This window comes from Musca vetustissima, unplaced genomic scaffold (assembly GCF_032173495.1).
Source record: "Musca vetustissima isolate MV318-11 ecotype Yass unplaced genomic scaffold, APGP_CSIRO_Mvet_v1 utg4101, whole genome shotgun sequence".
In the NCBI taxonomy this organism is placed as follows: domain Eukaryota; kingdom Metazoa; phylum Arthropoda; class Insecta; order Diptera; family Muscidae; genus Musca; species Musca vetustissima.
In genome coordinates this window covers 342606-361488 of record NW_026886930.1, presented here as the reverse complement: position 1 = coordinate 361488, position 18883 = coordinate 342606, and the positions used below count along the sequence as shown (strand labels likewise).

The window sequence follows — 18883 nt, the reverse complement described above, 5'->3', positions numbered from 1 at the left end:
AAACTTACAAACACACACACACAGACTCAAGGTGAACTATATATCTGTTTCTTAAAGGAAATGAAAAAGAAACACAAAAAGCCATATTGGCAAACTCTGTGCGTGTATGTGTTTAACGAGTGCGTGTATATATGCTTGTGATTGTAATGTGAAAACACATTAATGGATACTCTCCGAAGACAAGAAGAATACGCAAAGCAAGCAAACAAACACCAACTATACATAAAACCTAAACAAAAATATTATCAAGTCCCCTCCACTTGAATATTCGCCAATCTCTTCAAACGAACGAACGAACGACGAATCATCGAGAGATAACATCCAAAAACGACCACCACGAAGAAGAAGAAAAAAACATAACTAATACAACAAATCCTAAAAGCCTGAGAAAAGGGAAATCAACGCAAAGAGTTATGCGGAATTTCTTTGTCACCATCAAAGGTCTAAGCTAGGCAATGTTGACGGAAATAAGCCCGCCAGCTTAAGGGGTTAAAGCCACAATAATAAACCAAAAAAAAAAAAACATAAACACACAAACAAACAAGCATAATAATAAGAATAATAAGAAGAAGGAGAAATTCTTTGATAATACCTAAAGCTCAATCTAGAAATTCATACACACACACACAAAAAGCAATATTTTATGACCCAATTTATCAATTTAAATAATATTAATAATTAAAAACAAAATTAATACAAAAAATTCACAAAACAACAAAATCCTAATAACAACAACTGCAAAAACGAAAGAAAATATAACAACAAGCAAATTAATAATTAATATCAAAACAAAAATGCCTTTCGGTCGCAAATCGCCATTTGAGGCATTGGCCTTACCAGGCGTCATCTTAGCCTATAAATATAGTCAATTTCGTCAGAGACGCCGAGAAGCTGCTAGTCGCCGTGTCACAGAACGGGAGCTGTCAGCGTTACATCATAAAATCGTAAGTAGAATATGGTTTTCCTATTTTGTGTATTTTAAGATAAATAATTCTAGAAAATTTAATAAATTTGTAATATCAATTTTAAAATTATGTATACGCATCAAAGTACCACAGGAATAAATAAATGGAAGAATTTATTATTTAAAATTCTTTGCAAAAAATAGGGGGAAAACACCACTATATTTTGCATGTCTCTTGCCATTCTTTATAAATAAGAGATGCGAATTCGAATTTTAACTACATGCATTAGTCGAAATCTTTATTTAATTTCGTTTTAATGTTTTTCAAGCATTTAGTACAACACATACGTATGAGTATTAAAATTGTGTATATGATATTATAACAATCATACGCCCTCCATATGCTATAATGAAATTTAAAGAGTTTAGACGATCATCTGCACTAATTTAAAATGTTACTGATAGATTTAAAGTTATACTAATAACTACAAACAATTCTGTAAATAAAATGTATACCCTTCTCGAGTGTTGTTTTTAAATTCTTTGGCTTTCATTTTCAGAGAAAATTGTTAGCAACCGCGGAAAATTGTTTAACATGAGGTAAACCTGAAAGTATGTTTTATAATGACTAATTAAACAATTATTTAAGTCTTAATATGTTTTACAAGCAAATGTAGGGCCGTAAACCTGAGTGTATTTTTTATAATGCCTAGAAAAGTATAAGAACCCTAAACCGACAAGGTGTAGACAAGCCTTCACATGTCTTTAAGATATCACTGGGATAAATATATTTTCCGAAACTTTTTTAATATGAGAGAAGTCCCTATGTTTCTCCAGCGCAATCCATGAAATAATTATTTAGTTCTTAATATGGATTTTAAGCATTTAACACCAATGTAGGGCCTATATAAATACTTTATTACTTGCAAGCTGGCCGATTTTCTTTTGCATAATCCATAGAGGATTATCTTCAATATAATAATTGTACATCAGGATTTTCGCTCTCTTTAATACTGCCATTTTGGGACATGGAATAATGACTTCTATTTTTACTCTTTCAATGATCTGTAAATATGCATTGACAATTGAGAGGGTTTCGACCAAGTTTTTAAAAAAAGAACATTGGAAGTACATTTAAATAAATTTTACAGATAATACTTAAGAGAACAACCACTGGCAACCTTGCCTAATATGTTACAACAACAAGTATACGCCACCTAGTCAGGGATGTATTTAAACAATTTAAACCCGCATTTATGACACTTTATTTCATAAGAAAAGACTGGAGCTTTGTTCTTACATTTTTGGCTTGCATTTGCACTGAATATTATTAGCAAACGAGCAAAATTTTACCAACATTAGGAAACCCCGATTATTTTTTATAATGGCTAAAAAATGTGCAAGATTTGGTGATATATATATATATATAATATGAAAGAAGTACCTATGTTTCTCCAGCACTATCCACGAAATAATTATTTAGGTCTACATATGTACATCGAACGTTTGGCACCAATGTAGGGCCATATATGCTTCTTGACCATTACAATACTGCTATGAATCTTCTTAAATACTTCATTACTCGCTAGCTCCCCAATTTTCATGGCGAATATGTTACGACAACAAGTATACGTCACATTGCCAGGGTTGCCTTTAAACAATTTAAACCCGCATTTAACCTACTTTATATTATAAAAAAACTCTTCAGGTATATCACTGCAACTGCCTATTGCAGGATATTTCGCAAATACCCAATGATTCCCTTTTCTCCGTTTTTTCTTTATCAAGAGTTCATGCTGTTCCTTTTTTTGGAACTGAACAACCACAGATACTCGTATGTATCTTTTTGTTAATTGAATCAAATATTATTATCAATTTAGCTCTTTGTTGGCAATATTGTTAAATATTTAAATTTCATTAATGTGCCAGGCATGACAAAAGAAATTCCTCAAACGTGAAGCGTTTCGGATGAGGCTTACAGCCACATTCACATAACAAGCAAGAACAACACAGTGGTTTGGAAATAAATATTTTCTCTAAATATTTAAATTTCGTCATCGATGTGCTGACATGGGTTTATGTCTTCATAGTTATTAAGCAGTTTTTAAGTAATATTCGATTTTAAAATCGACACATTATGCTGGTAACTCATTATGGTCATTTTTAATAATTTCAAATATTTACTTAATTCAAAATATTTTACTTTTTAAAACTATTTTCCAATTTTATACCACTGTGCACCCGCATATACTGTTGGTTGCTGTATGAACCTTTCAAAAAATTAAATTTTCTTTACGATTATTCATCCACTTTCACTGAAACAAACACAGACACATATGTGCATACAAATCGACAAACCCACTACCCTAAGAACTTAGACATTTATTGACCTTTGTCTTACAAAAGTTGCCTGACATGAACTGACGACAGCCGAGCACTGGAACATCTTAACCACTTCAACAAAACACTACACAACTATCATATATGTAGATGGTGGTTATGTGTGCGGATGAGTGTGTGTGTTTAAGTGGTTGGTGTATGTGTGCAACTAACAATTATGTTACCTGTAAACAAGCCTTCTCACTTATACTGGTCCTTGCTGTTATCAAAATCCAAACAGCCAGCCTAGCCCAGCTAGCCAGTCATCCAGCATCACCATCAACGTCATCTTCAAACCATACAAGTCCATGTAGGGCGTTTGTTCTTTGCCTTTATTGTCGGCTCTTTGGGTGGCCTTTTTATGTGTGTGTGAACCGAGAAGCAAACTGAAAAAAGGACATCTTCGTAACTATGCCCGCCTTTGTCACTTTTCATCCTGATGATAGTAAATATTGTGTGTTTTTGTTGTTGTTCGTGCTGTTCAATGCCTTTGTTTTAGAGGATGTTGTTGTTGCTGCTGTTGTCGTTGTTGTTGTTTGTTCTTGCCGTTTTGTAGATTAAATGATGCTTATCTGTTTTATTTATGGTTTTATCGTTGTTTGTAGGTGGTAATGATAATGGCCTGGTCTGAATGCATGTCGTGTGGCCATGCTAGACGAACGGGATGTCAATGTCGATGTAGGGGCATAACCTTTTGGCGACCAAGGTACACCCAAGAAGAGAAGAAAAAAAATCAATTTATTTGTATGTCGACAGTTTTAAATTGAATTGTTTATCATTGCATATCGGGGCAACTACTAAGTTGGTTTCTCAGTTGTTGTCGAACAAAATCAGTGGTGCGAAAAGGAAATGAAATTTGGCGGAATGGGTAGGAAATCATTTTTACATTTAGTTGCAAAACAAAAAGGTTCACAAAAACCAGATATGGTTATAAAGCCATAAAATAATAATAAATGCAAAGATACGGAATTTTTGTGATATTTGAAAATGCTTTAGAATAATTTATGTAAACATAAATTCATATTTTTCGTTGAGTTGGCATAAATTGTAGATTTTCTTTAGTACGAGTTAGCAACCACAGCCACAATTATGTTGATTTTATTTTGGATGTTGTCCAAGAAATTTCATTCTTTCTAAGAAAATGTTTAATTTATAATATATAAATATTTGACTTACAAAAACAGTTTTTTCTAAAGACAAAGGACATTTTTTGTGTTTGTAGGTTCCATTCAGGCGTATACGTTTGCACGTTACGTATACGTGCATGCTCGGTCTGTTATATAAATCAATAAATAAAGTAATAGTAAATAAAGTTAAAACATAAATTCAATCGAAATTGTTTAATATATTTTAATCAAGTTATCGAGCATCCTTTTGAAATTGTTAATATGGAATTTATGTAGAATTGGGGATATTGTTTGGGAAATTATTTACTGTATAGGTATGGACTAAGGCAAAAAATTTATATAAAATATATTTAAAATAATAAAATTTTTTTAAATGGCTATCCTCACTTATACTCCTAAAATACACTCCCAGTATAATTCTTATTTTTTGATTAACCGCAGAATTTTACATTAATTTTTCCTAATCGGGCATCCAGTGTTAACACCAGTTATAAACTTAGAAAAAAATAACATTTTTTTAATAATATATTAATTATGTTGTTATTTAATAATAAGAATCTTGAAAGTAAAAATAGAACCAAATGTTTTGCTTTTCACAAATGGCAATACTTTAAATATAAAGCAGGGGGTCCGAGCACCAATATAGGGCTCTAATACTTCTACCGAGTATCGGAATCTTCTTGTGGATCCCAATCCTGGATAGCTTTTTGTTGTAGACCATCAATACTTAAATGAAAATTTCAAACCAGACATGCAAAAAGAAAATTAAATAGTATTGCGTATTTTTTAATTAATAATATTAATGTTGGTCCCTTGACATTTACTAAAGTAATGTATCCTTCATTCTATCCACTATTAAAATTTATTACAGGGACGTTCTGAATGGAGTCTTTTGATTTTTGTGGTATCGGACAGATATCGCGTTTACAATTTACAAGTGTTCAAAGATAACATAAAAACATACTTTTTATTTTTTAATACATTTCCTTAAATAAGTCATGGTTTTCCGAAATAATTGTCGGAAATGTCAAACCTACGGACCATAGTACGTATATGTATTGACAACAATAATACGCCCTTGTTTCTTTCCACGATAATACCCAAATAATTTGTATTATTTATTTTGCATACAATCTCAAATCTCTTTCCAATCAAATCTCATAAAACAACCTCAGAGTAATAAACTAAAGTAAACTCCAAAAAATATAACTCCCAACGAGTTAAGTAACAACAACACAATCAAATATTTCTCTATATTTCGCTACCACTGGATTATTTTCTTTGTTCAAATTTACGATTTTCAAAACAAAAATCTTCATATTTATGTTACTGACACCGATTTAATGTTTGACTTTATTGCAACATTATTTTATTTTCCCTTTCCCCAAGCCATTTTCATGGCAAAATCCAAAAATCAGATGTGTGCCATAAAAATGTTAAACTAAACGCATCCAAATGAAAATGGCAACAACTAAAAAAAAAAACAAAAATCCCTGTTGAATGTTTTTTTTTTCCTTTCGAAATATTTAGACCTTCAAACAATTCCTAATAATATGCTGTTGTCTTCGCCAACCCCATCCCTCCTCCTGGGTTGCATACAGTTAACTTGTTGTTTCGTTTCAGTCTTTGGGGGATTTCGGGCAATGTTGTAGTCATTTATTTGCTGTGTGTCGTTTCGTGTTTTTTTTTTCGTGTACCCTTACACCATTATTGTACCCCTTTTCCTTGTGTAGTAGGCTCTGCTATATTGTTAAGGTGGGATTTTTTTTCGTTTCTTATCTCTCTGACCCCCTCCCCACCATCCCCTCTGTTCGCTTTATTTTTAATGATAACATACGATGATAGCCCTGAATAATCTCGTTGCCATTTAGTTCCCATCCATGGGACATTGGGATTACAAAGGCTGTACGAAGGTTTTAACAACGAATTGTTGTTTCTGCTGTTGCAATAGACTTGCTGTGAAAGTGTTTTAGCCTGTGTGAATTATGTTGTTGTTCGTTCGTTAGTCTTTATCTGTGTACTACACAGAGTGAGAGAACAAAAACAAAAATATGTTGAGATTTACACATGGAAAGTGAGACTGAAAAGTCATGTTTATGAGAATCATGTGTATTTTGTTTTAAATGAGTATCTTGTATATTTGTTACATGGGTTTTTATGCAATTTACCAACAACAACTTGAACAACTTGAACGTTCGGGGTTATTGTTTTGTGAAATTCCAAAGAGTAAATTTTTGAACAATTTAAATAGACATCATTCTTTTATGTATACTTTTTCAATTGCCGAATTTTTCGAATGTGTTTGGGAATAATATAACAACGCCGGGGAATGAGGAAAATTTTATCGTGGAAGAAGGGACATGTTCTTCCCCACTTTACCAGAAAATCTAGTTTGTCGTGCTATGATTATTTCGAAATAACGACTTAAGAGAATACTGAAATGTATGCACATATTTAAATATTTTTGACTTACAAAAAAGTTTTCCTAAAGACAAATGATATTATTTTCTGTGTGTATGTACCAAACACGCGTATACGTTAGCACGTTACGTATACGTGCATGGTCCCTAGAAAATTAAAATTCTTAAATGCATTCACTTTTGGCTTAACAGCATCAGGGAGAAATTACTTTGAAATTGATAAGAAATTGACCTTTAAATGCACTTTACATTAAAATTTTTCAGTTTCGATCATAATATTTAATGTCTAATGCTCTCATGGCAAATGTAAATTCAATCCAGTCTGTCCAGAATGAAAGCAACACTGGCTGCAGATTTAAGAAAATCGAATCCGGAATCGTGGAAAATTTTCGAATTGGTTGCAAATGGTCAAATTAGAGCTGAGCGACACAATTCATTTTTCTAAATGAAATTTTAAAATTTGAACAGTAATTCGTAATGCTACTTCTCAGTAGACCTTTTTTGAGCACAATTAATTTCCAACCACGGAAAATATTTCATGCTGGGAAACAACTTCCTCCCAAACTTTTAATAACACTTATTTTCTCGCCCAATTTATATTATGCCATATCCAAAAAGAAAATACTACGTATACATAACGACAATATGTATACGCCATAAATCACTACTTAAATTAAAATTCTAAGCCAGACATGCGACGAACCAAAAATGTAATGGGTGTGGTTAGTTTTTCCTAATTTTATTAATAATATTAATTCCCCCTCATCTTTTTTATAATCCCCCTTAGCATTTATTAAAGCTTTAAAATCCATAATTTTACTCCAAATTTCGCTTGTTTTCTCCCTCACTCATAATTTCCCTTCTGCTTTTCTCCCCTTCAACTTTATGATTTATAAAGTCACAGTTTCGTTTGCTTTGCTCAGTTTTTTTGTTGTTGATGTTGTTCTTCTTCTTGTTTCTGTGTAGATTTTCCTCCCCTGAGAGCGGATTTTTACTTCATATTTCAGTAATTGAAATGTATCTTGGAGCCATAAATATTGTTTTAACGGAATGGCAAGTAACCTTGACATCAGTGGTGGCCAATACAGAAGCACCGACAAACCGACACACGAAACACCAACACGACTACTATCATGCCGACAACAACGACGACGACCAAATGTATGGTCATGCTTCGTTTCTTTTGATAGTCAACTCAAAATAAGACTTCCTTTTTTATACACAACAAAAAGAAAACAAGAAAAGCAAAGAAAAAATGAAAAAAAGAAACAGCACAACTGCTCTCCAATGTTTGTGACCTATTCCTACACACATTCGAACCGATGGAGTTTTACACAGACAGCAGGTTCTCATATAAATATTTGTACGATATTTTTTATACAAAAAATGTAGACTTTTTGTAGCCCCCCACAAATAAAAAAGTGGACGCTTGCCATTTGGCTTCTGATGTCAAGTTAGGAAAAAATACAATACCACCAACAACAACAATAATAATATTAAAAACACACCCCACTGTTTGTTTATGGCATTCATTTTGCGGGAAAACATTTACCAAAATTTCGTGTAATATGTGTTGCTGTTGTTGCTTTTACTGTTTCTTATAGAGAGAAAAAAGCTGTTCAAATGTTTTCTAAAATACATGAGGTTTTCAACTGCAACTACAGTTGTTGTTGTTATTCCTTGAAAGAGAAAAATATTTTCGATTATAGATTAGATGGCCAAACACCAACACACATACATATATACGCCGCACATAACCACATCGACCACACTTGTACCTAAACCTTATTTAGCTGTTTTCAAGCCATAAATTTCCGTTCTTGATAGGTTTTGTTTTTTTTTTTATATTTATAATTTACGTTGTGGCCGTATTTTTGGGTATTAGCTTTTTTATTTGTATTTTTTTTATTATTATTGTTGGGTTTATTTGTAAAATTTTGGGCTTCTGTTTGAGACATTTAAAAAATATGGATTTTGAACGTTGGATTTCCTTGGGTGCTTTTAGAATTATAATGTCCTTAATTAGACAATTTGTTTTTGTTTGTATTTTCGCTCCACTGTTTTGAGGTATTGTTTTTATAACTACGCTACTAAGTTATGAAAATGGTAGATACGTTATTTTCTACTCTAAAGTTGCTCAGCCAGCAAAATAAACTTATGGCATTTATAAATGTCATTTCATATTGTGATCGTTATCTTTGATATCTAATTGTCCAAAACACTTGACACAGCCATGTTTTCTTGCTTGTTTTTGTCGGTTATATTTGAAAGATGAGTAAAATATGAGACACACGTCTTGGCCAAGGCATAGTTGAAAATGTCATAAGACAAATATATGTAATAGATTGAGAGATTGGTAGAAAATTTGAATTCCCCAAAATTCGCAAAGCCATCAGATTCATATTTAATAAATATCACATTTTAGAGTTCCAATATTAGCCGCTATGGAAATATAACTTTTCCATGGCACAAGAAGTAAAACTGAATTTCGGGAAAATTCTGATAGAGGGCGGTCCATTAGTCTGATGTAGTGATTTGTAGGTAAATATTCGATAAACTAATCTTTCGCTTATATCTGGAAAAATATGAGCATAAAAATGACACAGTAGTTTACCGAATAGTTACCATCAAAATCTACTGCAAATGACTACATGAGACTAATGACAACCCTGTATCATAATGTACCCCGAATCACATTTATAATGTTTGTGCCATGAAAAATTTCTGCTACTTACAAATTCTTCGACTTCAGGTCGAAATATAAGCCGACAATGATTTCTATCGACAGCTCCCTCCGTAATAGATTGGTCAATATTTTGTTACTGATCAAGTATTAACGACCATTTACCATTTCTGTATCGTCCTAAGTTTTATTTCAGAATCCCCAGTCTTTTGAGGTCATTTCATTATCGTGACATTGTCCGCTGTCAGTAATTCCCAGATATCGACCCACTTGCGAGGAACTTGTCGCATTTGTACTGATCTTCTGGTAATCTATTGTAGTCTTGCATTTCGAAACTGAGATCGAATTTCCCCAGGATCCTCATATGTCTATATAGGCTGAGTGCTTTTAGCATTACAAATGACTACAAGTGTTGAGATTAAAATTAAAACAAATCTGACTCAAGTCATGCATGAGTGTCAAAATCCCAAAAGACAAACGACCAACCTAAAAAATAACTTAAGATTAAAAAGTGTACATTAGATCGTATAAGTGTTGACAACAATAATGCGCCTATAAGGTAATATAAATCATACCTTCAGAGAGTATACATCTTATTCACACTAATAGTCTCTCTATAAATTTATCGAAGATCTACATTTGTGTTGGGGTTTGGATTATAAGATTTATAATTTTAATATACACTTCCCTGAATAGCAGCCCAAAATGTTCAATATACTTGTTGTACACTAAATTAATTCTGCTCAAACACAATCCTTTAAAATTCTTAAAATTTATACCTACACCAACATAACACACCTTTACGTTGATAAATTCTTGATAACAATGTGCCTCGTAAATAGGCACTTAATAGGGCATTTATATAAACCATCGACCATCCATAACATTCAATAGTCAAAAACCTATTATAAATATAGGGAGCCTGATAATTGGTAAATCCAAATGTCTATAAAATAATGCCATAATTCGATTTTCAAATTATGAATTTCTCTGCTCCATTCTTAAAATAAAGTCGAACAAAAAATTTTTAATAAAATTGTCATGTAAAGACTCAAGTTTCACAAACAATCCAAACTTTTTCTCAAACATTTTTCTCTCCTTTCATTCCTTTCTTTATTCCATTCAAATCAAATTTACTAACTCACCACTTGCCATTTGGCAGTTAATTGAAATGGCAACAATTTGTAAAACTATCGTAACATTAAATACACCTTTGACCATACGTGTTGCAATTTAAATGTAAAAAATGAACGCACTTACCCGTAGTCTTTTGTTTAAAAGGATATACATAGTTTCGTTACGTTTCAGAATTGGAGACATTTTACATGTTTTGGTTGCGGAAAAAGAAAAAAGCTACTACAAAAACAAAAAAAGAAAGTCCTAAGGAAACAGCCAACAAAATTCCTGTCGTATTTTAAGAGCCTGCTAACAAACCAAAACAAAAACTTAACCACAAAACTAAGTTGCGGGTTTATTGCGTTAGTACGAAAGTGAGTGAGTGAGTGACTCGAGTTGTGAAAAGGAGGTTGAACGTGCCCACAAAGACCACGAACACAATGAAGTTTCTGAGAAGCCACTAGAAGGGTTTTCGTTTTTTCGTTTTCCCTTCTAAAATAAGCAAGTGACAAAGAGCTATTTGTGGCACTCACTAAACATGGTACGTGCGTTTTCCACCACAACTAACATTACATTGCGACTATTAGCCCCAACTCAAAAACTGGGGTGTGTTGACCAAAATAATTGCCTTTAAACTCGCATTTTTAGCATGCCTAGTTTTTGTGAGTACGTTTCTAGTTGTGTATGTGTGCGTTTGCGAATTGTCTTCATGAAACTTGGCCATAAAATTTATTGTGTTTCAGATTTTTGTTGCATAAAATTTCAATTATTCTGTTTGGCTTTTGTTAATGCATACATGATGGGGGGCTTTATCGTGCCAATCTTTGTCAATGGTCGTATTGTAATGTAAATGTGAACATTGTTAGCATTGGTTTGTGTTAAGGAGGATACAATTCCATATACATACATATGTACGATATGTTAATGTTTCTATTTTGTGTGCAATAAAAATAGAGAGAAAAAAACGTTTGCTTCGTAATAATATGTTGTAGATAAAACAGTCTCGCATATCCGTCCTGTGGCAAAGGGATAACACACAGGAAGATAGCAGCTGAAAAAACTGGGTTTCCTTTTTTCTATTCCTTTTCTGAAGCTAAACATTCATTGTGTAATAGTTTCCTCCAACACAATATCTCCACAAGCTTTTGTTGAGCAGTGAAGGGAAAAAAGAGGGAAAACGTTGCTGATTGTTCCGGATTTAGTTTCCAGTTACTTACCAAGGATAACAATGTTGTGAAATCCCAGCTAAGTAGGTCAAATGGGAGAAAGCTATTAATTCTACAGCAGTTAAAGATCTTTTAACTTTCAGCTAAATGGTTTGCGGATACTGTCTTTATATATATATATATATATTCTTTGATTGATTTTTTTTTTCTTTTATTCATCTCTAATTTTATGCAAGCTTTACAAATCAAGCGGAAGTTTTATGAAACATCCGTTTCCGATGAGATAAACTATTGTTCGACAGATTGTGTTTTTTATTCAATGTTCACAGCACGTGTTCATGCCATTTGGTGTAAACATACACTCGAACGCACAATTTTGTCTTTAAAACAATGAATCATTATTCACTTCACATTGGCCACAATAACATCAGCAGCAACAACAACAACAACAACTGAAAAAATCGGCAAACATCAGCCTCTGTTACAGCTAACCAGGCTCAGCCACAGTAACAAATAGTAATGACAACCAAGAACAAAAACAACAACATCAATGACGACAATCAAACAACTCATTCACAAACACACACACACACAGATATTGTTGCCTGCCATTATTTGCCAGCCGTAGAGTGTTGTGATTCACAATATGCTTTGCTATTATTGTTGCTCATACTCTTCTGCTCCATTGCTGTAACAGTGTTTTGGGTGTGTGTTTGTGTAAGTGTGTGTGTGAGTTTTTCTGCCAGTGAAAGCCTAATTACAGTTTGTCATGTTAAGTGTAAATGAGTTGTCGTCGTTGTATTGTTTGCAAATATGTTTTATCTCATCTCTCTGTGTTTGGTGTGTGTTTGTGTATTGAGAGAGACTGTATTTCCCATCCATTCAATGACTCTCTATTATTGGGTGTTGTTTATATCAAACTTAACAGACAACAGCAACTATGTTGATAGGAACTGTAGACCAGCCACAATTGTCAGTAGATGTAACCGAATGTGTACATCTGCTTGTCTGAGATATTGAAAATTTGTCAGAATTGTCATCATTTGAAAGGGAACAATGACAATCAGCAAAATTGCCATTTAATGGAGACCATTGATAAAATGAGAAGAAAACTATCAGCATATGCATTTGGTTGGGAAACTTACTTGGTCCTAAGTAAGCTACTTGACAATGAAATTAAAAATAATGTCAAAAGGTTATTGACAGATAACATACTCATGCAGTATGTAGAGAGAGATTTTTATGGAATTGATACAAAAAAATTAAATTCAAATTGACCACACGAAGAAAATAATTTTTAAAATTGTTTTAACTAATTGTATGTTTAAGATGATCTTATATTCCGGCAATATATTAATTCATTTCCTATGAACAAAATAATCAATAATTCTAATACGTTCTTTTTTGATTAAAATGAGTTGCCGTGTGTATGTGTAATTTTAATATATCGTTGCTATATTATGACATAATTTTTAATATATTTTTTCACAAAATTCTACAAAAAATCATAATTAAAAATCCTGACACTTGAAATTGATTTTCCTTACTTGCTTTAGCTCAAATATAATCCATCATAATTCTTATCATTCTTTTTATACCATAATTCATCATTTACTTTATGGATACTTAAACAAGCGGGACTGTGATTAATAACTTTTAGTAGCACACAGGTCCAAAATAAAAAACAAAAAACAAAAGATTAAAACCAAAACAAAAAAACTAATATTATTATCTTTTACAAAACGTGTCCAGCAAAATCCCTTGTAATTACAAATGTTCATTAGCGAAATATGACACGTCAAAAGAACGCCATAAAAACTCTGAACAGAAATAAAAATAATAAAAAAACGGTAAACTCACCAAAGACACACACACTCACACATTTATACACTTAAATAAGCCTATTTAATTTAATGTTAAGGACATTGAAATATTAGGCTTGGTTAAATTATAAATCTAAACTGGCAACACAGCCGTCCGCACACATAAATATCCCAACCAACAATCACACACAAATCAGCTTTTAAATACTGTAAACATTACAGGGAGTGGTCAGTTTTTCCTTTTTTTCTCTGTTCCTTCCTAACCTTACATTTGTCAGTTAGCCGTCCCAAAAACAACAACAAAACCTAACAAATCGGAGAGGCAGAGAAAGGCCGCCAGTAAATGCTTTGTGTGACTTTGCCTTGACAATTTGGACATGTTGAAAACAGATTTCGTGTTAAACTACAAACATGCAATACTCACACACAGGGGGACATTTAGCCAGTAGCCCACCAGCACACACACACACACTCAGCCAGTCATAGATTTTCTTTCATTTTAAGCAAACAAAACTGTCAGATTTTTATAATGCCATACAAATTCCAAACCTCTAAATGACTAATTTAGTGGTTGCTTTGCAAAATGCTATGGTTGGATGCCCATCGAAGAAATATTGTGGAAGGATTTTGTTGTAGCGTATGAGAGTAATGGGCCAAATGGGATTCATAAAATTCCAACAAATATTTGAGCAATTAGAATGTCATATTAATTGCTTAATTTTCGAAGTAAGAGAAAAAAATGGGACACCCCGAGCGTATACATGGCGATAACACTAATACGCCACGGGTCACAATACAAAAGTATTGTGGAAACAGAAAATTGCTGGAGTGATTGAGGAAATGTCAATGTATATAGACAAAAATATTTAAAAGAAAATTAACTTAATCCACAAAAAGTGTCTTGAAACCCCCCTGTTCGAAATTCAATGAATTGATAGAATAATTTATTTAGTGGTCTACAAGAAGAAACTAATAATGGGTCTAATGGAATTCATAAAATGGCATCAAATATTTGATTACACCATCACTCTTTATGAATATTTCCAAAATATACTAAGCTGCCATTTTTCTGGTTCCAATAATAAGCTGGGGTTTGTTAAATATTCACGCCGCTAGGTGATGACAGCTATTTCCATATCTATTTGTGGTCGCTTTTAATTGAATATCCCGCCTAGTATAGCCAATGAAATGTAGGCAGTCTCTTCTTGGTGGGTCTTGTGTTTACTTAACCGCTGTTAGAAATATGCAGAATAGAGAGAGAATAAGAGAAAAAATTGCTTCATTAGTTATTCATATCTTAGCTTTTCCTGCAATTATGCGACAAAAACTCTATGTACTGTACAGTGTGCTTGCTATATGAGGCAATATGAAATTTCAATGACGGTTCGTTAGATACCAATTAGGCACAGTGGTGGGAAAGTGAAGAAATAACTCTATGGAAAAATAAAAATATCACTTTTGTCAAAAGATATTTATATAAATTCTTTGTAAGAAAAAATAAAAAATTGTTTAAATTTTTTTAAATCAAAGGAATAAGAAAGGATATTTAAGAAATTTTTGATTTTAACTTAAAATACATAGATTTTATACCTATTAGGGTTTGAGTCTATAATCTTTGCCAGTTCCTTAAATTGCTGACCCTTAAATAATTTCCTGTTTTATTTCCAACCACTGTCCTCTGCCTAGTTATCCATTTTTCTTCTCCCTCTTTTGCTGTTGTTGTTTTTGTTGCTTTCTCATTCATTTTCTTCGGTATGTCACATCTGGCATTTTTGCTTAGTTCTAAATTTGTGCAATCATTTGCATTTATTGAATGTGCAAATGCTGTTAATAAAGGAACATGGGTTTACCCTTGTTTAGGCTTCATGTCGCCATTTAATAGTTGCCAGCCAATGTCCTTTCTTTTTTGTTTAGAAAATTTCGGTTATTAAATCTAACGAACTGTAAAGCAAGGCAAATTGCAAAAACAAGTTGTCATAATATCGGGGCAATTTTTTTCGGTTAGGCTAGTTAGAAAATTGCCATGCAGATTTTCATTTAATACAAAATAAAATAAACTACAGTATAATAATGGTAATGAAAATAGGGGTCAATAGGGTCAATTTGACGCATTTCAAATTGGCAATAAAGGAAACTTGTGGGAAGGATTTTCTTCACGGATAACTGATTTGTTATGATGGGAAAATATAAAATAAAATGGTCCTACAAGTCATTCATAGATTGTCCATAGTAAAAATCAGATCCCCTACACATATGAACTCCTTCAATGACATATTTTTGAATCAGCTCTCAGGCTGTTGAAATCATCCCTTGAAGACATTCTTAGTTATAGTTTTGAATCGAAAAAAATCGATTTTTTGTAACAGAAAATGGAAATCCTCTTGTGGACGCACAGAGCGAACTTCTCCCTTCCCGATCAAAACAAAATATATCTGAAGCTGGATATGTGACGACATACGTAGACCTCTTTTCAATAATACCAAAATTTTAAAATATTAAAAATGATTTAACAATTTTTTGACACATTTTTAATGATGATGTCAAGAAACGGGCAAACCTATTTAGTAGCACATCACACACAAAAAAGAAAGCAACATTTGATAACGATAACTTAATATATTTCGAGCTAACCTTAACCTCTTTAATTTCTCACCCCCAGAGCTAGAACACATCTTCTTTCGGATATTGGAATAAAAAACAGGTTATATGACATAGCAAAACAAAAAGATGGAGGATACATTACACCCCAACGTCAAATGCATACAAGACATAAATCAATCAATCATTTTCAGTTTATCCCCTGTCACATGCACCAAACCAATCTCAATGTGTTCTTGTTTTCTCCTCACACACATACACCCTACTTGAATTTCACATACAGCAGCAACAAGGAGACTTTGTTAAACATGTTGTTATTCATATTTATACGATTTGTCAGATACACACTTACACACACACACACAACATCTATATAAACATAGAAATGAAAACAAACACGCGAATACGTGCACATAAGAAACATGTTCCTTACTATTTACACACTTAAGTGTCATATCATTTACAGTGGCAGACTTTTCAAATGTCAGACAATAATGTACACTTCACACACATACGCACAAACACGTACACTCACAATCAAATATAGGCATTTTAAATGGATTGGCTATGTGAACACACACTCACACTCAATATAACACTCTACGTTGTTTTTTTATTCCTTTTGCTCATTGCCTGTTTTACTTTTTTTGTTGTTGTGCTGTTGTTCATACCTTCTCATATTCCTTTGACATGCATTGCTAATTTTTTTAACAAGTATTGACAGGCAAAACATACCGGATCATATTCCTTTTTTTTTGCCCTCTCACATCTGTTTACTCCTTTGTGTGTGGCCATATAACAACACAATACGGCCGTGCGAATGTGTGAGACCATCAGAGTAACTGTATAAAATATGTATGAATGTGTGGTTATAAATACATTAACATATAAATGAATGCGACAAATTATAATTGATATATTTTTTTAAATAGACATTTCACACACGCACGCACACAAAATGTCAAAGGAAAGATGGTTTTTATTTTTTGCCAACACGAATACAGCATTAATTAAAGGAATAATATTTTGAAAAAAAATACCACACACAATGTACCTTGTAGTGTTGTTAATGAATATATTATGTAGTATTATTCACTTGTTAGTTTTTTACTGTTGTTATTATTATCATCACTAATTATAGCTTGCGGTTAATAAACAATCAATTATTATTATTAATTTTTTTATATTACAAGTACATTAACATTATGTTTTTTTATGATTAAAAATTTATATGGTGTCGCAGGTGTAAATCTCACAAAAACTATATTGCATATCTTAGGGGGCCAAAAACAAAATAATTGAGAAATAATTAAATTAATTTGTTATATAAATGTGTAATTAGTTATTAATTGTTTTGCTCACTTTTTTAGCGAAGACCATATATTAATATGAAAATGTGAAATAATTAAATAAAAAATGGCTTTATATAAAATAATTCTATATCGTTAATTCAACTAAAAAATAAAAACGAAGAATAGTATAAAATAAAATAGAATTAAATACCTCGTCGATTAAAAAAATAAAAAAAAAATAAAAATCCTTAATTCAACTAAAAAATAAAAAGAATAAAATAGAATTAAATACCTTGTCGATTAAAAAAACCAAAGGAATTTGAAAAAGTACTGGCTAGGTATGAACTAAGATTATTAACATCGCACAAAAAAATCTTCACCGATTTGATTTTCTTAGCTTATACGATAGATTTGTACATCTAGAGTAACGTGTTAACATTTGAAACCCTTAAAAGGACCATTGAATACTACGAAATAAAAACAAGTCGTAATTACATAACTCCAAACATTTTCCTCAAAGAAGATAAAGCTAATTTCCAGGACTGATCAATACTTTTCTAATTTTGAATCCGTATTCAATAAGGCTAGTAACTCTCCAATTTTGTTGATTTTTTAGAACTAAACTCTTTTATTTATTAATTGTGTACCAAATTAATTTGAAAATTTGTGTGAATTATTTAAAAACCAATACCGACCAAAATTAAAATTTTAGTAACACTACACACCAATTATGACCTCAACAGAAATCTAGCCTTATACTATACTCTTTCCATTACCCTATTACCCTTCTACATCATTCCATTCAATGGAAATCATATTATTCAATTTCAGGATACCAGATCTATCGGTTCAATCTAAATCCATATTGTTCCAAAATTAGTGCCAATTAGTATACATTTGTAAACATTTCCAAATTGGTAGAAATTTCCAAAACATCCTTCCGTACCCCAATCCTACACACCAACCGTTATCCTAAACCAAAATTTCAGGATTCCTGCTCTATTGGTTCACCCAAAATTCAAATTGTACCGAAGTACACATAAGTACGAATTTCCCAAACTAACAACATACCTCAATTTTACAATGCAGTAGTAATCTTATTTGCAAATATCAGTGTTCCATCTCTATCGGTTCACTCTAAATCCAAATTGTACCAAATATAATACTTGTTACTTGTCTTGTCATATCCCAATCTTACAGTCCGACGGTAATATTAATTTCAAATTTCAGGGTTCCTACACCATCCGTTCCTCCAAATTCAAATTATACCAACATTAATACTGTTTTGTACTTTTCGTATAAATGACTACATACTTCTAAAACCATATCCTAATATCGACCCTACTTCTCAATCTTGATTAGCATTCCAAGTTTC

General features: G+C 32.2%; 1 protein-coding gene across 1 annotated transcript in view; it reads left to right on the top strand.

Moving 5' to 3' along the window:
• Window positions 1-778: 778 nt before the first annotated feature.
• The window catches only part of LOC133334419 (uncharacterized), a 32898-nt gene continuing 14793 nt past the window's right edge, over window positions 779-18883 (top strand). The window contains exon 1 of the mRNA XM_061542714.1: window positions 779-944. Coding sequence (XP_061398698.1) covers window positions 795-944 — 150 coding nt within the window. The 5' untranslated portion in view covers window positions 779-794. The remainder of the gene's footprint in view (window positions 945-18883) is intronic.